This window comes from Pezoporus wallicus, unplaced genomic scaffold (genome assembly GCF_028554395.1).
Source record: "Pezoporus wallicus isolate ANWC-B61680 ecotype Strahan unplaced genomic scaffold, APGP_CSIRO_Pwel_v1 contig_4722, whole genome shotgun sequence".
Taxonomy (NCBI): domain Eukaryota; kingdom Metazoa; phylum Chordata; class Aves; order Psittaciformes; family Psittacidae; genus Pezoporus; species Pezoporus wallicus.
In genome coordinates this window covers 7,260,918-7,286,619 of record NW_026641840.1, presented here as the reverse complement: position 1 = coordinate 7,286,619, position 25,702 = coordinate 7,260,918, and the positions used below count along the sequence as shown (strand labels likewise).

Below are 25,702 nucleotides of genomic sequence, written 5' to 3'. Positions count from 1 at the left end.
TCAATCCCCAGCATCCCTATACCCACCCTTCAGATACTGGAAGGCTGCTATGAGGTCTCCACGCAGCCTTCTCTTCTCCAGGCTGAACAGCTCCAACTTCCTCAGCCTCTCTTCATACAGGAGGTGCTCCAGTCCCCTGATCATCCTCATGGCCCTTCTCTGGACTTGTTCCAACAGTTCCATGTCCTTTTTATGTTGAGGACACCAGAACCACGCAATACTCCAAGTGAGGTCTCAATTTGATTATTTTTCTGTATCCTACTGGAGGTACAAAGCAACATGTTCCTATTTCCATGACAATGTTGGGGTCAGAACAAAAGTGTGGAAATGAAGATGGCCAGCTGAGTATTATGACCACATACATGAGTCAGCAGGATGGCTCACATGAAACCTTTGCATGCACTTCAGTGTAAAGTCAGAGGACTTAAAATGCTGCCAAAATCTTCATTATTTTGATCTGAGAAAGCTAGCTACAGATTCTAAATTCCTCAGTTTTATTCATAAGCAGAAAAGGTCACAGAACAATATAAGCCATAGGAATCTGCTGCTAGTCATGTTCCAGCTGACAACTTAATGTAATCCTAATCATTGTGCCATGATATTTATTGGTGGCTTTCTAATTTATAGTGCAGTTAATGAGAAAAGAGTGTAGTCAGGAACCACAGGACTTACTTTCAAGCTGGAATTCTGTTTCTATCATACTATTAACGAGAGAGGAAAAAAAAACAAAACATCCTTGCAAGTTACTTATCTGTAAAACTTCTAAAAACCTGCAAAAATAATTATCATTAATGGATTTTCTTTGAAGTGGAACACATTTGTACAATGTACGCTAATAAAAATACTGCACAAATTAAAAAGCCAGAACCTTCTTGGATCAGAAAAGTGTAAAGAATCTAGAATGTGAAGGAAGACAGAGGCCAACAAAAAACTAATTTGGAGATTCATTCATAGCAATTCAGAACTTCTCACTAAAAAATTTAGGTTAATAACCTGACACTCAAACTAATCAAATAATTCAATGAAAGTTACGAAAAACAAGAATGAGCAGAGGCAAAATGTATTTTAACTTCATTTTAGTATCTTTCCACAGCAGAATGAGTATTGTAAAAGAATTTAGTAAGAGCAACCATACATATGCCGTCTGTACCGACTCTGTGTCCTGCCATAAAAAAGTATGGATGTGTACATATTGTATATTTAGGATGTCATGTAAGAATTCTGGCACGTTAATGCCCTTCATAAATAATACCCTTCATAAATATCCTTTTCATGCTCAAATAAGAACTTTTCTGATACTATAGCTAAAACTGCGTATGTAAATATGCCTTACTTGATTGGGTATACCCTAAAACCCCATATTAATTCTTCCATTTAAAGTGGCTCATTCTTTGCCTTTGTAACAATTCTGTACAATGTACCATCTTCAGCCCTGCTTCATTCTCCTTTCTAGAAGCACTTTCTCACTGCCCATTTTTGTTTCCTATTCTTTTGTTACTAATAATTGCAGTGGAGTTGTGACAGTGTAGAAGCACTTCTAGATCATTTTGTGTAAGAAGAATCAATGAGGAAAATCCCTCTGGAGTGATTGAGGACAAAATTAATCCCTGAGTAAAAAAAGTCTTGAGCGTTGAGATTATTTGTTTATTTATTAGGTAATATTGTTTCATTATAGGAATGGGAAGATGCCCCATGAGACTAGTTTGAGGATGGCATGCTATTGGGAAGCAGGTGGCAAGCAGGGGGGTCATTCAATAAAAGAGTGGTAGGTAGTCCTGTGTGACAGACTTTTCTGCCTTAGTGACAGGGCTGATAGCTTGAGCCTGGCATTGTGGACTGCATTTGACTTTGCAGTCTGTAAAATGCTGCTCATACACAAGTCTTTGTGGAACTGGGACCTAAGTTCATTCTACAGGCTGCTAGTCTCTGCCATTCTGTTCTTAAGAGCGCTCTGTTCAGTCCAGAAAGGTATAGGTATATGAAATATTTAATCCTAAATTACATAGACTAAAACACATGCAAAAATGCAAATGCATCTCATTTATGTAGCAAGTTACTTTCTCGTAATAGCATGAGACATGTCATTATCACTTTTTAATGCGCTATTAAAAAATTCACCATTAAAAATAAACTACTCACTGATGTCATTTACAGATGTTAATCCCTCATGTCATTTATTTTTTCAAAAGCCTACATCACCTTTTTTTCATTTGCTGTTTTTATGCTTCTTTAGGCTACATCGGTTGTTTTACTGAAACAGCTACCCAATTGTCATTTTTTTGTGATAATTTCTTTCAATTTTAAGCACCAGATTGCAATTAACAGCTCCAAATATGCCCTATTTACCATCACTGGTAATTGTCAACACTGTTATGGTAATTACGTATGGTAATTCCCCAGAAATGGGAAAGATGGTTTTACTACAAGTGGTTTTTAGTATGTTAATATTTCTGCAATATTGCTTTCCAGTTCTGTGTTATGCTGTGGTTAAAAGAACCCAGACTGAAGAATGTGACTCTGCAGTCAGTCCTGCCGTTGTCTGATCACTAACTGGCCTTCAAATTCTTGGTGTAAATTGTTTACAGGATTGTCTCAGATCTTTCAAACCAGCCTTATTTTTGTAGTAGACAATAGACTCATTTGTGTGGGAAGCCAGGGATAGATAGCTATATAACACAGGATTTGAACGCTGTTTGAGTAACTGTCCTACATTATTGGAACCCAGAAGTTTCATAGTTCTAATGGGGTAGGGCTGGGCTTGGCCTGGAATGAATCTGGGCTTGGTGAAGATATAATCTGGCACAGAGAACCTACATTCAGCAGTGCTAATCACCTTCCCACTGGTACTCTTAGTATGGAAGTTGTCCCAACAAATCAACATTTGATAGACCATCAATCAGAGCAAAGAAAATACTCAAAAGTCTTGTCATGCTAAACTAAATTTAATTGCTCTCTGCTGAATACAAGATTACAACATAGTTTAACCTGTTATCCTATTAACTGTACTGAAAAATTCACATCATGAATCAGTTTAACTTCATTACATTTAATTTGTCAGAAAATAACAAGTGTCCAGCCTAATTCCAAATCCGTATCTGTGAACCCCAGCATAAGAAGCACAAGGACGCATGATGGATAGATGTCAGGCCTGGGCTGTAAGAACAAAAGCTGAGTTTTGTGGTACTACATCAAAGTTAATATGCGTGCCTCTTAGGAGGCCAAGACATTTTAGGTCAGCATGTACTTAAGTACATAGAGATGGCACTGTGGTCCACTGAGGAGACATGCTGTCTTGTATTGGTGCCAGTTTAGAGATTTCTTTGCTGCATTCCAGCATTGCTGCATTGTGGATCAAAGGTGCTCAAAGACTTATATTATGTCTCTTCACATATTCATCCAGTGAGATAGCAATACTTACAAATTACTAAGCAATTATTCAGTTGTTTCTCTAGCAGACATCCAGGAGATTCACATGACAGCTCTGGAAAGTGGAAAATCTAGAGACTACTCTAATTAAGGGGTACTTTCATAATTAAGAACTTTAGATAGTATCTATTTTCTACCTGTGTCTCAAGCACATGATAGCACTGGGGTCTTAGCCCTGAACTTTCTGCTCCCAGAAGTTGTGTGTTGAGTCTGTCTTGGCTAGGTTCTTGGTCTGTGGGTTGAACAGCTGTTTGAATTCTCTTTTGAACGTTTTAGGAATGAATGGTCAACCCGCGATGTCCTAGGATGTATTCTAATATCTAGCTCAAAGCAGTAACTTTCTCTTATCTAGGGATAAACAACCTGTCAGTGTCAACCTTCATTTCTGTTAAAGGAAGTGTAAACAAGTACTTTTAAGCTCTGAAGTGGATCTCCGTTCTTTGTAACTACTGAGCTTATTTCAACCTCATGCTCTTAGTGTTTTAAAATTTACAGAATTCTCTTTCTCTGTCTTCCATCGAAGACGCTCTCTTTCTAGAACTTGTTTCAGTCATCTCTGACTATTTTCTTGTTTCATTTTCCCATCAAAAATGATCAGAGTTTTCAAAGCTGATAAGGGTCTTTATTAAACTTTGCTTTCTGTGCAGAGGATTTAGGAGGTCCTATTGCAAACTAAAAATGCCTGTCTATACTGTATTTTTACGTGAGAAATAGTTCACACTAGACCTAAAATCATACTAATTTTAGCTAATCTGGAGCTGTAATTCTATTTCATTCTTCATCTGTTATAAATTGGTTTTGCCTATATACACAGAGGAGCTGCAATTCCAGCAAAAGTGTTTTCAACCATATATATATATTTATGTTTATATTTGTCATTTAAGCTTGAAGCTTTACCTCAGTAACTCTGCTAGATAGTATTTAAGCCAGAAGTATGCCTCCTAGGTTAATATGTACCCAGGTTAGAATGCAAATGCATCAGCATTAGCTTAGTTTTCCGTGGACTGTCCTTCAGATTGGAGGTGGAATGGAGTTGTCAGGATCAACGTCACAGTGCCCTCATGCAATCAGTCTACTGGGCTGAGTCATTTTAAAATACATTTTTCTGAGCAAGGACTTACGATTAACAATGAGAATTCGGAGGCATTGAAAATGGTGTCTAGGAACTGATTCAATTGTGACCTATCATAGTAAAGGCAGGGAGGATAACTTATGTAAAGCAGAAAGAGGTTATGTAACTTAAATAGAAAGCAAATTAACTGCAAATATGTATTTACCTATACCTTGGATATCCAGTATATATAGTATCTTTTCTTTAGCCCACAGAAAGTGATTTTGTTGTTTCACACTCCTTTGGAATATACAGTTATCGTTTGAAAACACTAATAATCTAACTGAATTTTTGCCTTCTCTTTACAGTTATAAGGCAAAGGTATATTTTACTTTTTTTTTTTTTTTTGCTTATGCTTAGTCATTGGAGAGCTTTTTGTTTCTCATTTATCAATGAAAATTTCTAGAAGGTGCTAAGACAATATGATCTGGGCTCTGAAGGGAGGACTTACTTACATTTACCCAAAATATGGTGTTTCCCTCCTTGTTCTAAGAGAACAAGACAAAATCTGGAGCTTAGCCAAATGGACTACTCAGAAAATCCAAATGATTATGCTCTTGGGTTATGTTAACATCATAAGAGAAACATATATAACCATAGACAGGATGAATGAAATAAAGGTGATTTTAAATTGTACGCTATAGGTTATTCAGCATGTAAATATGATCTGGATTCAATTTCGTGAGAACTCTGGGGGAAAATGCGGAATTACCTTGTCCAAACCACCCCCCACCAAACAGCTGATCCGGCTGAAGAAAAGGGGTGACTTAATCCAGTCAGAAGAGAAGGGATAAATACAATTATAAAATTAGCATTTTGGGTTTAGAATAAGAAATGGCTAAAGAAAAAGATGTTGAGAGGTCAACTGGTTTTCACTAGATACCAGCCAGACAGTTTTCAACAGAAGGTGCACAATCTTATGCAAAATACTGATTAAAATGCTTAATCAAGTAAGCTGAGATGACAAACAAGACCAGCTGTAGAGCAAAGATTGTGCCATATCAGCTGTGCACACGGTATGGCTCAGCCTTGAGAAATGTCCACATAAGAAGTAATAATTGACCAAAAATCGGTGTTCAAAAGAGAATCTGATGCAAATATCTGCTTTACACCATGTTGATAAAGGAGCGCTTTTTGAATTTGTAACATCTGAACTTTTAAGACAAGCAACTTTCCCTTTCATGTAAAGTTGGTCTCCTTGAGATTTTTCTCCTTTGTTCTTTAAAAATATCTTGGTTTTCTCTACAGTGTGTCTTATGAATATGTATAAGGAAAAAGTACGTTTTAATGAGTGACCATTAAATGACTTCATATGGCTTTGTGTGTTGACAGTAGATAAAGAATAAACATGTCAAATGGCAAATAACTGTACAACCACGATCTAATGTTATTTGCTTACTTCTAAATGGCATCAATCCTGTTTCCCCATGGGAAGAATGTTTCAGATGGATAGTGATGCATATGAAGCCAGGAAAGAAAACCTGAAAAAAATCTTGATTCTTTGTTTATATATGAGAGACTCAATTTCAAATGAAAGTATAACAGCGACACAGACTTTATAATGCAGAAGGCTGAATAACAACCGTATATTAAAGGCTGTGTTCTCAAGTGTTTGTAGAAGTGGAACAAATTTCCTTCCATTCTCTTTGAATGTTCTGTTTGCCCAGATATCCCAGTGTTCTTTCAGGCCTTACTAAACTAAAGCAACAAAAATACAAAGTTCTACCAATGCTCAGATAACTAAGCATTTTGGTTAAAGACTTTTCTATAGCCAATTGGATGCAAGAAAGCAATGTTACTACCAATTATTTCTAGCCATGCTTGACTTCTCACCTGCAAAACCTGCTATCTACTTACTGTCTGATTGGCTGTGGAATGTCTTTCAGCCCAAGTCCAGAAAGAAGTGTAAAATACTGTCCCAAGAGTTACAGCAATTTCTCAGCTCTCCTCTTGCTGTACCTCCTTTTCCAAAACACCCTGTAGCGACCCAACTAGTACTTAAGAATTCTTCACAAATCACTATCCCTTGGGTGTCTTCAATATTCTTCCCAAACAAGGATCAGTATGAAACATTTTCAGTTGTATCCATTAATGTTTAATAACCAGCTTTCCCCTTTGGAATTTATTATACAAAAAGATACCAATATTCTCAGTTGTTAAAAATTTTAATATTTTGTCTTGACTCTGCAGTAGCAGGATTTTTATCAGAAAGCCAAAGTTTGGAGTGTCATGTGCCTGCAGGAGTGTCATATCTTCCACTTCATTTCAAGGCATCATATTTGGTGGGAGGTCTTTGAAAACACAAACCTTAATACCTAAATGCAAATAAAAGGAAACTTAATGACATTGTCTTTCTTAATTTGGTATATCTGAGCTGAGCCAATCACACCATTTTAACGGAATATCAAAATCACTATGCTTGAAACCCTAAAGGCCTCCAATATTATGTTTATTTTAATAGAGAGAATTTAAGTTACTATCTCAGTTTTCTGAATAATTAATCCCAAAAGTTCCCTATTCAGGGAATAGGGACATACTTCATTTTGTGTTCATCTTTCAGCGCCGCGAATACCTTGAACAATCCCAATATTGTTTGAGTGCTCATTATTTCTTGGCTTTCTGAAAAGATACTACATTCCTTTTGAAATTTTTGATGGGTATTTTTACATTTTAATTGTAATTTGAATTGTTAAAAATTGACTGTTCAAGAACACAATTTGACTTTTTCAAAGCAAAATATTTGTTACTCAGCATAGCAAGTGACTTTGCAACAGTCTGGAGATTTTTCTCTGTTGAAGTGCAATTGGTACTAAACCCTTCCACTGAGTACCTTCAGCAGACACTATTCTGTAAGACCAAAGTAATTTGTTTTAAAGAAGATTGGACAAAACTGTGACCAGGCCTGCAATTGAAGTGCTGAATTACACGGCAAATGCAGATTTCTAAATTGTTGATAGATTATGCTCTCAGTATGGTTGTAGCTTCAGTATAAAGGGTGATTAAAAACAATTAATGATGTTTCCCATAAATCTGCAAAGGACCAGGAGCTGAGGAGAAAATTCTTGTGGTTGTGTAATCTGCTGTAGTGTGATAAAGAAAATACTGTGAAGAGCCATGGGAAGGTTTTTCAGAGGTGCTTCATGATTTTTTGCAGTTTGTTTTTTGCTAACAGTTTTCATTTTTAAATTAGTATTTCTAGAAACTATGAGACACGTGCTTTGTGCAGGATTGCTCTCATTCCCTACTTAGTGTGAAAATATAGTCATACATAGCTGTGTTTGCAGAACAGAAAAGGCCATGTAAAGGAAGTTTCAAGTTCCCCTTTACTTACTCTGAAGCTACCACTTCTCTGTGCCAGTCATCGTAAAGAAGTGAAATAGATTGAAACCACTCTGAGCTGTCAGTACATCACAGCTCTGAATCAACTGGAAAAGCAGCACCGTGTCAGCACATGGAGATGGATTTTTGTTTAATTAGGCTCTTTGTTCTGGTGAGAGGAAGCAGGTGGGTGTCACAGTAGAGTGGCCTGTGTGTCTCCTGCATGTCACTGAGGACCTCCCAGTGTTCAGATGATTCTGAGGCTTAGGTGCCTGGTTTTGAGAGAGTGGCAGAGGGCAGAGGGTAAACATCAGAGCTTGAAATCCTATCCTTCATTTTTTATTTTAGTGGATTAATTCATTTTTATGAGGTTCTGTATGATATCGACACCAACAGAGGTTTTTGAAAGATGTGTTTACGCTACCTATATTTACTGTAGTTAACATTTGCTGTTGATGTAGGACACATTGTGTAGAGTGAAAACAATTCCCAACAAACAAGTGGCAAAACGCACCCATTATATCTCACATTTATTTATCCTTCTCCACAAGAAGATACTTCATCAATAGCCACCTAGCAGAAGTTCAATAGAGAGGAGCAACATCCTGAATTATTCATTAGTAATATGCTCTTGTCAGAAATAATTGTCACAGATGTTTTTTCGTCTTTCACTCCCTCACCTGCCATAGAATCACCCTAACACCATGTCCTCAGCGCAAGTGTTGCCTATGCGTTTGTTGGGCTTCTGTTATCCATACGCTCACTGTACGTAATTAAAAAGTATTAGTCAGAAACGGAAAGGGAAACGTAGTTGAACAAGTACCAAGTGGCATATGTGTTGTCATTTATGGATACACAGCTTCTTTCTGAAGAGCAAGAGCTATAACTGTTGGAACAGCAAATTATGATCTTCTGGCACCTCAGAACAGACTGTACAGAAGAAATTGCATTGAGAGTTTACAAGTCTTAACTGTGAGCCTCTGAGGGCATCATGATACAAATAAAATTCATGCCGCTGCCCAAGAGTAATGGCACATACGGAAAGCTGTCTGCATCTCTAACAGCATATGAATACATGCAAATCTTACTGAGAAAATTGATGGAGGTATTGAAAGAAGACAGGCCAGAAATTAAATTTGATAAGTAGAAAGCCTTTTCAGCAGTATGAACATCTGAACAAGTCCTGTTTTAGAGTGAGGAGAAATAGGTACATCTTTACAACAAAACTTACTTGAAGTGTGATGCACTCCAGAAATGCCTTTTCTTTTCACTGACTATAAGAAGAATCTATATTGGTCTAGATGCATGTGCATGTGTGCACCAAACATGGCATGGCTTCTGTCTCTGGGGTTTTACCAAAACCGCCTTAAATGAAAATCATGGTGTGGCTTTATGCCTCACACTTTGTCTGTAATATGTGATATTACCCAGACCTCTGCTTCTGCATTTGAAGCACTAATAAGGAAGCAGTAAAGCAAGAATAAAGTAGTCTTCTGAAACATGGTGTCAATGGTTATATAAACAGCAAGTGCTTGCCACATGACAGCCAGTGTATTTTGTTGCATATATAGAGTGATTTATGTGCACAGTAGGAACTTGAAACATGGTAGGAAATGAGACAACACAGCTTAGATTTTTTTTTGCAGAAGGCCTACATAAATTATACAGTTGTTCTTAACAGTTATTTATATTTATGAAGTGCCAAGGAATTTCCAATTAAAGTAAAATTATTCTTCTTTTTTGTTGTTTTAGATGTGTGGTTTTTAAAAACAAAATTTATTCAGGAATTATTTCTGCTCCCTTACTCACCTTTTGATATCTCATGTAGCTTTTTACCACAAATGGCTTGTGGGCTAGACACTGGCTTTATGGAGCATTCAATTTGGAAACTGAAAGGAAATGCTAGCATGAGCGGCTTTCCCAAGGTTGAGCCTGAAGTATATATATACATTTAGTTTTTCTTGTCTTGTTGATGAGCTGTTATCCCTGCATGGATTATGACTATGGCAGAAACTGCTATCAGAATATTCAAAACCTAAATAAAGATCTGCTGTCTAAAAAAGAAGAGACTTTCTGCTTCCTTAGTGGGTGATGAAATAAACATGTGAAGATCAGTAAAGATGGCAATAATTAATATAAACCCCCTCAATGCTTGTATGAAACAAGTTCTGTAACTGCTTTTGGTGGAAATGCAGATGTAAAACAGGGCATGTGCACAAATGCTGAGGATCAGGAGAATAATAGCTTGTAAAAGCAACACCCTGGAAACATTTTATTGGTGGAAAACATGCAAATGCACAAAATAATACTGGAGGCTGTTGTGGAAGCTACAGAAATAAACCATGATATTATTTATCATTCATATTGATCACTGAGTTGTGAGAGCAAATTAATGTTGGTTTTGGGGATTTACCTATTGTGAAAACAATATATGCTGGTAAGACAAGAACAATATGCTGGCTCTCATTAAAATGAAAAAGCAATTAAAGAATAGATTGAAGGGGTCATGTTTTGTTTCATTTATTGCTGTTGCTATGAAAATGCAAGTATTTAAAGAATTTTGTACAATTAATTTAAAGGAGAAATAGCCTAACATGAGCTTGTTTGTTCGCAGGGTAGGAATGAAACTACACTAGGAATTTTAGAAAATGTAGAAAGCAGACAAAACTACTTTAAAATCTAGCGGTGTATTTATAGCTGACTATTAATATTTAGCTTAAAAAATATCATCCACCTTATAGATTAGTAAGGTTGAGTGCAAATATATGTTACATTTGTTTTCAAATATTTACACATTTTGTGTATTTCAAAATCTAGCAGAGTGGATTACAATAAATTAACAGTTATTTCTGAAGGATGTGTAACAAAGTTTTCAACAGTTCTGCTCAACTGCCAAAACAATTTTGTAATTAAAGGCGACATTTCATACTATCATTATGTAGGCCACGGAAGTGTTGAGGTGTGATCTATAGAAGACAGTTTTTTCCCTAACATCTGGATGAAAGAAGCATAAAAGCATTTTTTTGTATAGGTTCCTTTTGTACAGCAAGTGAACAGCTCTGCAGATTTTAAATATCTCAAAGAAGATGAAGACAAAAATGATGGATAGAAACTTTTACTGACTCACTACGAAATGCTTTCCTGGTTTGGTATGTGATTACCGTGATGTAGCACAGTACTGGAAGACTGAGGGATGATAAAGAATTGATGTGTAGTTACTGGGACACCTATATATAGCTCTTACCTACAAGCACATAACAGCAGAGCAAAGGCAGTGTATGCACTCAGTGGTATGCATTAGCTCTCGTGGACTTCACACTCTGACTTTCTTCAGGAAATATAATTACCTTAACCTGATTTAGTCCCATTCTCTAGAAAAAATGCATAATTTTCAGAAACACATAAGCAGTGTTGAGTCTTTTCAGAAGACATTGATGAGTTCTTTTGATGAGGAAAGATGCACTGCATGAAAAAAAGCAACATGCATGCACTTGCCCTGAAAAACTGGTCTTGGACCTGCCCGACACTGTGGCTTCTCTATGATTCCTGAAAATTTCTAGAATTTATGATACTCATTCTTATCAATTAAATTCCTCAGTTGGAGGACTGAAAATAGTGTTTCTTGTGTAAAATTTTTGGGGAGAATGGGAAAGTTTTTCATTTTCATTCCTGAGTATCATCAGTGTTTTCAAATATAGTCCACTAAAATAGAGAGAAGTGTTTTCTGGCCAGTAACTGTGCTGTGAAATACAAAGAGAAAGGCAAAAATACACATTCATGCATCTCTTTATATGAAGTTGTGTAAATTAAATTAAAATTTCTATTTTTTTCTACAAACATCATTCTAACAGCAGCAATACGTTTTTGATGCTCCCATCTAAAACTTATTTACACTAGGACAGTGTTGAGTGCCTTCCGTGAGCCATTTTCCACAGTGACTGTCCTTGACCAAACCAGAAAATTAATTTGATTTCTCTAATGCAAAAGGTAATTGGATTTCTCTTTATAGAGTGCATCCCTTTAATGACTGTCTCTGCTTCAGCCAATTTAGCTGCAACCAACCTGACATTGGTCTGGTGTATGACTTTAAACAAATGCCAAAGCTGGGAGATGCAAGACCGACTGTCTGGTATCAGAAGAAACATTTTCTGCCTCATCTTGCCATTTTCCTCAGAAAATGTCTCCTTCTTGAATGTCAGTCTTATGAAACATGCTACTCTAGTAACTGGTCGTAAAGCAGCCGATTGCATCCTCCTAACAAATATAATAAGTATTTCCTAGGAAGCATCTGGAGAAAATTTGAAAGTTGAATAAAACCTCTTGAAATATTAGTCCTTCTTTGCAAGTATTCATTACTATGTAGACTCTTCCTAAGAGAAAAAGGTGCTCCTAAAGTAGTGAAATAAATCTTTACAGAGGTCTTGTTCAGTATTACGTATTTATCAAAATACTTATTTAGGTAATGGGGATCTTATAAAAAGTATCATTGCATGCTGATCTGAGAAAAGTTTTACCTACATAAAATAATTACTAAAGATGGTATTTTGGATACAATCTGTTCTTTCTTCAGGCAAGGATTAATAAAATCCCGGAATATGTATTTCTATTTATTTAACATAGTCATTAACCCTTGGACCCAATCCTTCAGGCTAATATGCTGGGCACTTTAAACCCCAAATGGACTTGGAATGAAAATTTGGAAGTTGAATGTAGTTTATACATAGTCTTAATTTAATCATGGGTCATGTGTTCCTCTTGATAAACACTGTTAATGTTGATTGAAAGTGGTAACTCACACTCTGGATAGTAAACTGGATTTTAAAATCTCTGTATATAAAAAAAATGTAGTGGAAAATAAAACTAAGAAAATTTGACTTCAATTTGAAGTTGTTTCCTTCTGAATCCTTACTAAAAGTTATTTTTATAGAAATCAAAATAGTAATTTTCCACTGTCTACCGATACCAGTGTTAGATAGTAAGAATTTATGTATCTGTATTTTGAAGCAAGTGCTCACCTGTTTCCATTATCTGTTCAGTTATCTCTTGATCTTTACGTATGGGTAGGTTTTCCACTCTTCTGGAGCTTTTGCAAAATGGAATTGATAAGATTACTGTAATGTAAGTTTCAGGGCTTTTTAGTACAGTTAACTTGAAGTAAATGGATATGAAAACACAGCTTCCCAAAGGTGCTAGTGCCTTAGGGGTACTCATCTCCTTCATTTAGCTAAAAGTCTTTTTTAATACTTATGTGTACCACCCAGATGTACTGTATGCGTATGAGTCTCTGGACAGAGAAACAGATGGTCTCTTTAGATAGGAATTATGAGAATGAGAATAAATATTTCATACTTTTAAATTTTGTGCAAGTTTTAAGGGGTCTTTATATCTCTAGTCCCAAGTGTGCTTTTCTTACTGATACTGGGAAGCGAGAGGGGATTATAAATGACATACAGTGCTAATCCACAGGCTGACACTCCTTGGCTGCAATTCTGATTTCAAGAGTGGAAATTCTGCTGATGCTGCTCTCAGGGAAGAAGGTCCCCTCTCCCAGGTTGGACCAGAAAGCTTCTTAGCCATAGGGGTACATAACTTATGTACTGTAGGTTGCTGTGACTTTTCGACTAGAACCTCTTCTTTTCTCATCTTTGTAACTCCACAGGTTTTCTTGCTCCTTAAGGATTTGCGTGCATATCTGGGGCAGAATGTGTAGGCCAATAAACTTTGTGATGATGGCAAATAGCATTTTTCTACTGTCAAACTTTTAAAATTATCAGAACTGAAACAGGTGTTCCATACATAAAGCGCTCTTAAAGTCCTTGTTAGAACTTTCTTTTGGGACACCAATTTATCTGTATATTATTTCTTCTTTCCCTGTAGGTCACAGATATGATGCTTCAGGATAAGCCCTATCCAGACTGGGGAAAGTCTGCCAGAGCTTTCTGGAAGAAGGGAAACATTAGGATCATTTTATTCTGGTAGGAAAATAGTAAAATCAAATTGTTATAAATGAGCCTTTGCTAAACCCTCAAAAAATGTATCTTCTAATTGTCTGTGGCAGTATAAAGAAATAGAATATATGGTTGGAAAAAATTGAAACTTGGTCTAACCAAAAATTATACATTACAAAAGCTGTACCTGAGTGAAAAATTCCCAATCAAAATAGTTGGTGTGAAAATGACTTAAAATTTGATTTATACTGGGTTTTATTATATCTTTGACACTCTTTATAACTGAGTTGCAAAATTTCTGCTGTGTGTTACTGGGTATCTCATTGTCAGTCTTTGTAACTAAGATAAGTGGATATGTTAATTTCTTTTTGTGACTATGAAATTGATTATAGTAATTCTTTGAATTAACACATGAATAGGATTTCAAATTAAGTGAAAAAAAAATCAATGCAAAATAATGTGAGGGATAAGCATTTATTTGACCTTAAATATAGCCTCTTCCAGGTAAATTTAGGCCAAGGATAATTGTTGAAACAGAACACAAATTGTGGTAGGAAAAATAGAAGGTGGAAAATGTTTAGTCTAAGAGGCAGTCGGAAGACCTTAGAGTGGAAGATGAAAGAAACTGCAAAGATTTTCTCAACTGCAATAGAAGCAGAAAAACTCATGAAAATACTAAAGGACCTGCTGGTTTTTAAAGAGCAGATTCACAAGTAATTGTTACAGAGGAGTTGAAAGATGTATTTACATGGATTATGCTACAGAAAATGCAATACTTTTAGGCAGTAAAATTGCATATTTTATTAAATTGAGGCAATTAAATAACACAAATACATACATTAAAAAGAAAGCAGAATCAGGCTGATTGATAAGCTACAAGCAAGATTTATAAGGAACTGAAGGGGCTGAGCTGATGCAAATTTTAATAGCACTTAAATGCCTACTGAAAAATTGAATATTAAAATTTGGCTATTGTTTTACTTTTGTTGCTTTTTTCCAACAAACTAAAATTATTTTTCTGGTGTGTAAGTTTGAGTTCAGTATCAGCTAAATGGATCGAATACATCATCAATAATGGAATTATGACCAAAATTCTAGATTAATTTCTGCTAAAAGAAGCCAGGGTCTGTCTGATCTGTTAGAACTGTTTGAACATGTCATCAAAGTAATGGATGAGGGAGAAATGGTTGATCTAATTTATTTGGACTTTCAAAAGGCTTTTGACAAAGTTCTTCACTGAAGGCAATTAAGAAAAGTAGTAAGCCCCATGGAGTGTGCTGAACATTTAAGAATCATCTTTGTAGTGTGCACTGAAAGGTATAAATAAAATAATCATGTTCGTAAGACAGGGGAGTCCCATTACTTAACATTAAATTCAGTATTTGCATACGTCATAAATATTAGTGACATGAAAGGATTTAAAGAGAAAGTGAATAATTTGAAAGATACTAGCATAAAAGAGGGATCTTAGAAAGCTAGGTGAAAAAAATAACATGATTGAAAAGTTCATGCTGTGGGGCGGGGAGGCTCAAACAGCTCCTTGTCATTGCAGGAGTGCACAACAAGATTTGATCTCAGTGTCCCAGAGTGTGCAAAAAGGTAAAGCAGATGAATAAAAAAATGCTCAGAGAGGTACCAAGTGGGCTAGCAATCATTCCAGTGTCATATTGTTAAGTCAGCAAAAAACTCAGTCTACAACATCATTGATTTTTTTTACCCTTGTCTGAAGAATAGGATTGTCTGAAAGAGTAGAAAGGAGATTAGTTAAGAGTCAAGAAAAGAATTAATTGCACAAGAAGACTGGAAGAATGGAGAAAGGGTTAAAAGCAAGGTGACAGGGAGATTCCAAATTTATGTGCCAGACATGAAGAATGATAAAACTATTAAAACCGCTTCAATATTGTTGTGAGAGATTGAGAGATGTTTTCACTTCTGGTTGTGTGAAAAGTTATATAGCGATATCTTCTTTCAAATAATATTCACATTAACATTTCCTACTAGAGTTTTAAAATTGAGATAAAGTAAAAAATGATGGTTGTTCTCATGCATGGTTCTTGTAGTAAAGAGCATGCTCAATGGGGATTTTAAAACCCAAAGGTTGACATAAATGTTTTTGGTTTTAGTTTTAAGCAGTAAAATAAAATAGCCCTGGGCAACAGACTACGTTCTGTAGAGACATTATTTAGATAGCACATGTTAGACATCGATACAATCAGACTTTTTTTCCCCAATGCGTAGGAAAAACAGAAGGAAGAGTTAAATTGTTGATAATATTATGCATGGTAATGTACTATTTGGATTTCATTTAGTATTGCTTAAGCGGTGTGATGTGAGCAGCCTAATTTCTGAAATGTCCTAAGTGAAGCATCCTCAACAGTATGTCCTACACAGATACTGGTATGCCAAAATCCATTTATTCATGACTTTTCCTAGTGGCACACCTGTTTAGCAGAGATAGTGTAATACAGTGCCCTGTATTTTAATTATTCCAAATGTAGATATGTAATGCACAGTTTAAAGCAATTGATGAAACAAAAATATTAGCTACACCCTGGACTTGTTTTAATGTTCTTATCAGTTTTATTTCAGGGTTTACTTTGTAAAATTACAAAATGTCTCTAAACATACCAAGGACGGATTGTCATGGCGATGAAGGTACTATCCACTTGTTTATAACGGTTGACCATGTGACTGCTTTGTGTTTCCTATTTGGAAATATTTTCAGCTCTCCCATGCAACTAATTGGCAAAGGGTTTGGTGTAAATCATTCCCTGGAAATATTGTCAGCAACTGGTTGTTGGCTGCTCCTGAGGGTTCTGGCTGCCTTTTGAATACTTTCACAATCTAATTATTCCAAAGACAGCTCAGCTATCTCAAAAATGTCCACTTGGTATTTGCATTTGTTTAGCACATCGCTGAGGAGTTCATTGACGTGCCGTCTACTTCTTTTACATTGAACGGTTGCATTATTCTTTTACTAAAAGATCTCCACTTTGGTCATTTCCAGCTCTTCTCATGGCTAATTCCACCATCCAGAGGCACCTTTGTGTAATGCTGTTACAGTCTGTGATATATTGCTTAATGATATACTGCTTAGTGATATATTGATTAGTGATTGCACATATGAACCCACTATCTTGCAAAGAAAGCGTATTTTCAAGATGGCTTTTAGAAATCAGAGAGTATCTGGAATCCTGGTGGAATCACTGGGATGGTGCAGACGTGTTAGTGGGTTGCAAAAGAAAGATGCCCAGAGGGAATTAAATATCCACTCCACCTGGCAGTCAGATGAGGCTGTGGTAGAGACAACTGTCTCCAGTGCTCTACGGTTACTGTCATCATTGTAAAGTTACAAGCATGGATTGAAGTAGGCTGATTTATGTTTTTTGGATATGTTTATAATTTGGCTGTTTTAGGAGGGATAAATTATATATCACATAACAGGACTGGTGTTTGAACGAAGCAACAAAAAAAAGCCAGCTTTAAATTAAGCCAAATAAAGATCCTGACAAGACTGATGAGAAGCCAATGGCAGTAATTACTGATAAGTTGAGTAAATAGGACAATATAGAACAGTAGTTATTTTTCATATTGTGTATTAGAGGAAGCAGAGAGAGAGAACTACCATGTAAGAAGACTGATTATTTGTAAATACTTTTTTATTACCCTGGAACATGGAATAAGTCAAATCTACACTAAAGGTCTCTTTTTAGAAGAATTTTTTTTAAAGGGAGCCACTTTTTAAGACAGAGGAAAGACAAATACATTAAAAATTTACTGCAAATGGAAGTAATGTAATAGTAATGGGGTGTCTGTTTTTATAGTATTTTTCCAAGTGAACAAACCTGTGCAATATGGAACTTCCTAGACATTATACCGGGGTTTGCTGAGAGCATTATGCGCTCACACATCTGCACAGGAGTAAGCTCTCACTAGCAGTACATGAAGGTGGTGTTAAAAGCAGCTCACACTAACGCCACAGGATGTGCTCAGATTATATAGTCGTCTCCCCCGTTAACGCATAGGTCTCTGCTACCAAGGCCAGTGGTTAACCTCTGCCTAATTGGTGCCTGAAATCACTATCTCCTTGTTACAGTGTCTTCTATGGTGGCCTGCCATATCATGTGAAGAATCAAGCATAGTAGTTGAATAAATTCACCAGGACATCTCTGGGTTGTTGATTAGTAGCTCTATATAGAGTTTGGTTAGTGGGGTCAAGACCTGAATACTCTCTCTTGGCAAACTGTTCCAACATTAATTGTCCTCAAAACTTTCCAACAGAGGAGGGAAGGAATTATAATGAGCAAGACATAAAGAGTTCTTCAGATGAACTTTTAGCTGTATAGGGAAAAACAGAATATCAACTAAAAGAAATGGATTTACTGGAGGAGAGGAAAAGAGCTGCTGAGGTCTGTGTAACCTGTGAAGAAAAAATTGATATTCAAAGGTAGATTACTAAAATGGGGGAGTGTAGAGATAACAGTGGATTGTGCAGCTGAATACTGATTGCAGGCAGGGTGACAGAATAATATATACTAGCTGAATGTTGAATATGCCAGTAGCAGACTGGAATCCATTTCCATGGTGTCCCTGGCTAGACATTCATTGTATATATATACAATGGGCAATCTTCATCTGTGCAATAATATGTCTTTGACGTAGGACTTCTGTCTGAAATAATACAGAGCACAGACCAGCATGGAGAAGAAGTAAAGTAATATGAAGAAGTGTAAATGTGTGATTCCCTATGTTTGCTGTGTTTCACTTTGCAAACTAGATAATCTATAGTATGTATTTCCATAAGCTCTCTCAGACTTTAATAAAATATAAAACTGCACATGCTCAGAAATGTATATTAGTAATCACAGTACTTTAATTCAGGTTTAAAAGCTTTTATTCAAATTAATTTTTCAGAATTGCTACAGAGTACTAATTCATGTACATATGTTTATAGAGGACTCTGTTATACATGGGTTTGTGTAGGATTCTTAATTGTACAATATTTTATAGCCTGGAAGTAGAAGAAACTTCCTTATGACATAGACGGTGACATCTCCCACACAGAAATAAAACATGATTTCTTTGGGAGGTTTTTCTGTTATGCACCTATTTGAATGTTTGCTTTGATAAGTAGTATTTCCATATTCTGTGCTTTCATAGTCAAGATGATAAATGCATACTGGAAAATTCTGTTCTTTTCACATGTATGAAGGTAGTTCATAAATTTGTTTCAAAAGGCTAAAACATCCATAATTTTCGTTATAGGCTGCACTGAGAAAAACTAATTAGACATTATAGCTTTTCAACTTAAATTGCATACTAACCCAACCAAAAAAGGCCCTTTCAATAAGTCTAAGTAAAGGTTTTTGTGATGCAGTCCCACAAATGCAAGAAATCATTTTATCTATAATATAATGCAGATAGATGCACATAGATTATTCTGTTGCTATATTGAAGTTTCTAAGTTCATCTGTTCATGCTTTCATATTTAAGTAATTTATCTTGTGAAAAGATACTGACCACTGAATCATATAGAAGATGGGGCAGATTTCATTTCAAATAGTATAAAAGAACATAAAAATATTTGACAATATTATTGATCCCAGTAAATCTTTTATTCTTATATAATCTCCAAAGTGAATAACTTCCATTTTGATAACAAAGACAATAAATAAATTCCTTCCTTTTATTCTCAATACAAAATATTCATGAAGGTCCTCCAAAGAGGATTCGTATTGAGTAATCTGACTACTAATCTGGGCAGATACTGTTAAATATATTGTGAGAGGTTATATTTATATGCCAATGAATAGTGATTGTTACATTTAGTCTGGCAGTCAAGGAGTATGATTGCCATTTGTCAAGAGATAGCTAATATGTTCTTGATAGCATTTATTTAATTTCTGTGCTGGATATTCTTGGTAAAATATACTGTAAGACTGCAACTGGTTAACATGACAAAATGTTGGAAGTAAATCATCATTATTCAGACCACTGGCCTTACTTTACAAAAACAGTACTTGTGTAAGATTTCTACCTATTTTCAGTTTTCATTTAAGCATCCTATACTATATTTGAAAATGCAGTATATATATGAAAATACTGTATTACCTAAAATAGTCACACAAAAGTTCTTTGTTCAAACCTATGTTTGATCGTGCATGAACTCTCTGGTTCATGTCTTAAGGAATATCCATTTTGATAACAAATTGCTTTTACAGTCCAGTGTGGAAAAATAGCAGTGGTCAAGACTTGACAGAATGGTTGAAGATCAACTACCACATGAGGCCGACCCATTTCTTGGGACTTTTCTAGGAAAAGCCAAGGAGATAGGAGCATCTTGGGAAATGCAGTCAGGGGCATGTTATTCATGGACTAGTAATGCACTGCATGAGAGGTTGATGTTTTGAATGACATTACTTATACATGAGCAGAGAGAATGTAGCCATATGTGAGGGAGTGTGTGTGAAAGTTTCCAATCTGTCTCAACTATCAAGGAAGAAATTTGTATCTTGCCTGTGCTAGTCTAGTTTTGGAAAGGCTGTATCATGAATTCTCCCCCACTCTATTTGTGGTAGGAAGAAGAGTGAGACAAATAATTCCTCATCCCACTTTTTTTCTCGGAAGGAAAAGCATTTGAGGGAGAGAAAAATCAAGTTTAGGGAGCTTTGAAATCTCAGATTCAAAAAAATTGCGGCAATTGTGAATTACTTTAGAATGAAGGTTAGGTTTGTTATTTGTCTTCTTCAAGTTACATAAAGTAGTCTTTTCCTATTTATTTTTTTCTGTTGGAGACTCCTACAGATGAAACAAAAGCATACGTTGTTTCTTACTTGTATTTGCATGAGTAAGAGCAGGGTTGGCAGAGAGGAGAGTGAGAGTAGCATGGCAGCATTCCTCTCATATGAAGTAGGACACGTGCACACATCTAAGCACAAAGCCACACACTTGGGACAGCAACAGGGGAGAGGAAGGAAGCTCCTAACAGCCCTACACAAACACCATTCCTCTGCTGAGTTCTAGGGTGCAAGCATTTCATGTCCTGGGGTGTAAAAAAGATTCATAGAGCAATCTGTCTGAAGAGCAGTTATATTGAAGAGAGAAAGGATCAATTCATTAGCTATCATGGGACTTTGGATTGGGCCCACAGACTTGAGTTTCATCTTTGATTTGGCTTTAAAGACTTTGAACTGCTTTAGTGCATGTGTATTTTATAGCATATCATTTTCCTCAGCCTGTTTAAGCTTTTTGATTTATATTTGCTATCTACTTGCAATTCAATAGCTAATAGCCTGTTAGAAAAATAGCCTGGGTTTATTCCTCCATAATTGCTAGATACCTAAGTATAGCCCTTGCAATTGCATGGATATGGCAACCCATCTTCACCTCTTTTAAAAAGTATGTTTTATTCTATCCCTCTTTGCGAGCAAGGGGTATATCACAAGCAATTGCTAAGAGTATGTTATCCCATGTGTAGCTTTAATAAAGCTTCTTAAAGTGCAGTACCTGCAATGTTTCAGTAATAATGGTACTTCCAAACGAAAATACTTTTAGAAAATCACATAATATGCCAAAACCTGCAAAGCTCTAATTCCTAAATGAAACATTTCCTTATCAGTTTCAAAAGTTCTTTTCTTTGAAACAGGCAGCTGCACTTCTCAGTTCAGGCGCAGAGCCAGTGTAGAAGGGATGTTGCAGCAAGTCCTCTTTTAGCACCTTCTCTTCCCTTTCCACAGTTTCTGCTGAACAGGAGACACCTCTGCCTCAACCCATGCCCTGTAGAAGATTATCCAGAAGAGCAGAATCACTGATGTGATTGCTTGTTCTCTCAGTGCCTGCTTTTTGCTTAAGTGCTTTCCCTTGCCTCCTCTTTCACGGTGTAAATCTATTTGTTGTTAGCAAAACCAACTTTTTCTATCTTTGGCATTTACAGGTATCCTGGGCTTCGTTCTAGGTCCACTTTAAAGGCAGGATGTCAGATAATACGCATTATGTCATCATGAAGGTAGAAAAAATGCTAAAAATTTGTAACTATATAATCAGATAATTGTGACAGCCCCCCCCAAGACAGAAGTTCCAAGTATTGCAATTAGATCGGCATGCATTTGAATAACATTAGACTGTTATTCATACAGCAGAAAGACTGATTTCAGATTATGAAGGTGGAAATTAACTGTCTTGCATGTTTGCTTCAGTGTGCAGAGGCCTGGTAAAATCATACCCAGAACATGGTTGGTTTGACTCAAACGCAAGATTCTGTGGGAAAACTTTATAGAATCCATCCCACAGATTCATGCTGCATAGAGAAGACATAGGCTCAGCCAGTGGTTTTGTGCACTATGAAAGCCCACAGAGTTCAATGGAGATCAGAAAAGGAGTGTTTCAGCTGCTTGTGCTCACAGCCTGAGTTCATAGACTATGTCATGGCTGGATTCCAAGAATCAATTCAGTTTTGTAAAATAAATGTGATGATTAAAGCAATTAAATTATTTCCCTTCCTGGAATGCTGGAGTGCTTTTTTAAAATCGTATTTCTCCATAATGGCATGTTTAAATTCGTGCCTTAGAGCTTGCTGATGTGATGTACTTAGCTGAAATCCTGACTCATCAAATTTCTGATAGAATCACAGAATGGTTTGTGTTAGAAGTGACCTTAAAGATCATGTAATTCCAACACCTCTGCTATGGGCAGTGACACCTTCCACTAGACCGTGTTGCTCAAAGCCCCATCTAGCCCATCCTTGAACACTGCCAGGGATAGGGCAGCCACAGCTTCTCTGACAGTGGGACAGTGTCAAATGCTTTGCACAAGTCCAGGTAGATGACATCAGTTGCTCCTCTCTTCACCACCAGTGCTGGAACCCCCTTTTACACAGCCACCAGATTTGTCAGGCACGGTTTGCCCTTAGTGAAGCCATATGAATATTCCCATAAATATTGAATATTTACACATTGTGGTCTGGAAAACCCATAGGAATACACAAAAGTACAAAACTTTTTAGCATGCAAGAAATACTGCAAGCAAAGTGTTCCATGGCTTTCAGATCCATGTGAAGAGGCCATTCTGAAAAATTTCCAGATGAAAACAGTTTTAGGGCCTTTGGATTTCATGGGTAACTGGAAGCACTAACACAGTGAAACTGTTCTACTGATGTTAAGAGGATTTTTAGCAGTGGGGACTGAGAACACTTTCCCTGTGGACACTTTGCATGAGATTGTTACTCTTCCACTGGTTTTGTTGTAGCAGTTGTCATCCATTGAGTGTCTCATTAAACAAAGTTTTATTCCTCTTAATTTCCTGATAGTCCTTGATGACACAACTTCTGCTGTGCTTTGGGCTTCAACAGAATTTTACAAATAGAACTTAGCAGCACTCTCCACCGTATCAACCCTTTCTACTGGTGCAAACAGCCAAACAAAGAGCAATACTTACAGTTCCAGTGACATCACAGTTTGAGATCCAAAGTGCTGCACAGGACTAGAATGTGGCTGTGCCGATGCTGAATTACTTTTTAAGTGGTTATGCTTTAAAAGAAGGAAGAAAAATGGCTTGTTATGTCAAACTTCAGTTATTTAGGGCTAACAGAAAAATTATGAGAGACTTTGTGTTTTTCAGACTGGACATAAAGGTGGAACAGGAAAGTATTTAAATGCCAGACCATACCCTATCCCATTCTGTCCCCTTCAGATCTTTATACCCCATGGCCTCTATCAGAATAGAGCCATTTCAATAAAATGAAAACTTAATTAAAAATAATATTGCAGGATGTGCTTAACATAACTATATATATATCAATGTACATATGATTAATTAGTCCTTGTATAAAACCTCCAATTACATGAAAGGGGCATTTCTTTTCTCTCTTACTTGCTTTTCTACTTTAAAAAATGAGTAGGGTTGTAAAATTAAAAGAATTTCTTGACAGCTATCTTAATCAAAACTTTACCTATTTTAGGCTGCACAACAAATGAGAATATTGTTGCTATATTTTTATTTCAAATAAAAGCTCCTGAGCCTTTCTTCATTTTGTACATTGGCAAACTGCATGATGCGTAAAACATGCAGGATATTTGTTTTCTTTTTCTGTACTTTCTCATTCCGGATGGTTACTTTTCATTTAAATGGATTGGGTTTAATTTGTCTTTGAATTTATACATATTTGTTGGAACTTAGAGTAATGAAGTGCCCTCAGGTATCTCTACTATAAATGGAAACAGATAATAAATTTCTAACTTTGAGTAAATTAATTTCTTATGAACAACCACCCATGGCCATTGTTTCAAAACAGCTATTAAAAAGGCTCTCACTTGGGCCCTCCATTGTGCCAATATTGTGCAGCCCGAGAGCAAGTGAACTCTCTGCCCCAGGGAGGTTAGTGTCTGGAATTAGAATTTTAAGAAGAAAAATGGCACAGAGATGAGCAAAATCCCTTGTCTACAAATGCAGATTTGCTGCTCACAAAAGTAGCGTGTCAGTAAAAACAATGGCCCTTGACACATGCTCAGCTTTCAGATATTTGCATGCTTTGACCTGACCTCGTTTATTCAAATATTCAAGGCCAATTGGCATAGTGCAGGAAGCATAGGTCTTGGGCAAGGAAATAGAGTGAAGCAATGTTTTCAATGGCAGTAAACAAGCTGAAAATCTCTTATTTGACTTTTAAATGATATATTGAGCTGAAAGAGCTGGAATTTATGTGGGAAACATCTTTCAATTGAATATCTTTCTTATGGAGAATCTGGAGGATGAAGTCACATGCAATGGCAATGTCATTTTTAATCCATTTGTTCTCAGGACGAATCTTCTCTCAGAGGCAGGCCCAGTTTTCTTGTCTAAGCTTCTCTGCACTATTCTGTAGCCCTGCAGAGAAGGGCTTGGGGGTATTGGTTGATGAGAAAATGAACATGAGCTGGCTTCAGCGTGCGCTCACAGCCCAGAAAGCCAACCGTATCCTGGGCTGCATCAAAAGGAGCATGACCAGCAGGACGAAGGAGGTGATCCTGCCCCTCTACTCTGCTCTCGTGAGACCTCACCTGGAGTATTGTGTGCAGTTCTGGTGTCCTCAACATAAAAAGGACATGGAACTGTTGGAACAAGTCCAGAGGAGGGACACGAGGATGATCAGGGGACTGGGGCACCTCCCATGTGAAGATAGGCTGAGAAAGTTGGGGCTGTTCAGCCTGGATAAGAGAAGGCTGTGTGGAGACCTCATAGCAGCCTTCCAGTATCTGAAGGGGGATTATAAGGTTGCCAAAGAGGGGCTCTTTGTCAGGGACTGTAGCAATAGGACAAGGTGTAATGGATTCAAACTTAAACAGAAGTTCAGGTTAGATATAAGGAAGAAGTTCTTTACTGTGAGGGTGGTGAGGCACTGGATCAGGCTGCCCAGAGAAGTGGTAAATGCTCCGTCCCTGGTGGTTTCAAGGCCAAGTTGGACAAAGCCTTGGGCTACACGATCTAGTGTGAGGTGTCCCTGCCTGTGGCAGGGGTTCGGAACTAGATGATCTTAAGGTCCTTTCCAACCCTAACTATTCCATGATTCTATGGTTCTATGACTCTATGATCCTATGATTCTATGATACTCATACTTCTAAACATTATAAAGTATAATAAGAATAAAAGTGTTTCCTAGGTATTCTTCCTGTGTCTGATACAGGCTTGACCAAGCTGCATGAACATACGTCTGTTATAAGGAAGCGTGTTATGAATGTAGCTATTTTTCATTCAAACTGCAATAGAACTGATTTTAGTTTTAATGTCTTTAGTTCAAAGGGTTTAAGACTCTATGTAGTTTTCAGGTAAACCCAGAAGCCAGGCAGTGCTTATGGAGATCTTCAAGACTGTTTCCTCAGGGTGCCTTACTCAAGTTTTGAGCTGCTGCAATTTAATCATACTTGTC

At 36.7% G+C, this 25,702-nt stretch overlaps 1 protein-coding gene across 2 annotated transcripts in view; it reads left to right on the top strand.

The window, feature by feature from the left end:
• TMEM117 (transmembrane protein 117) overlaps positions 1 to 25,702 on the top strand; it is a 227,018-nt gene that overhangs the window by 128,421 nt on the left and 72,895 nt on the right. For both annotated transcript variants that reach the window (XM_057425587.1, XM_057425586.1), the window contains exon 5: positions 13,733 to 13,830. In XM_057425587.1, the coding sequence (XP_057281570.1) occupies positions 13,733 to 13,830 (98 nt within the window). The remainder of the gene's footprint in view (positions 1 to 13,732; positions 13,831 to 25,702) is intronic.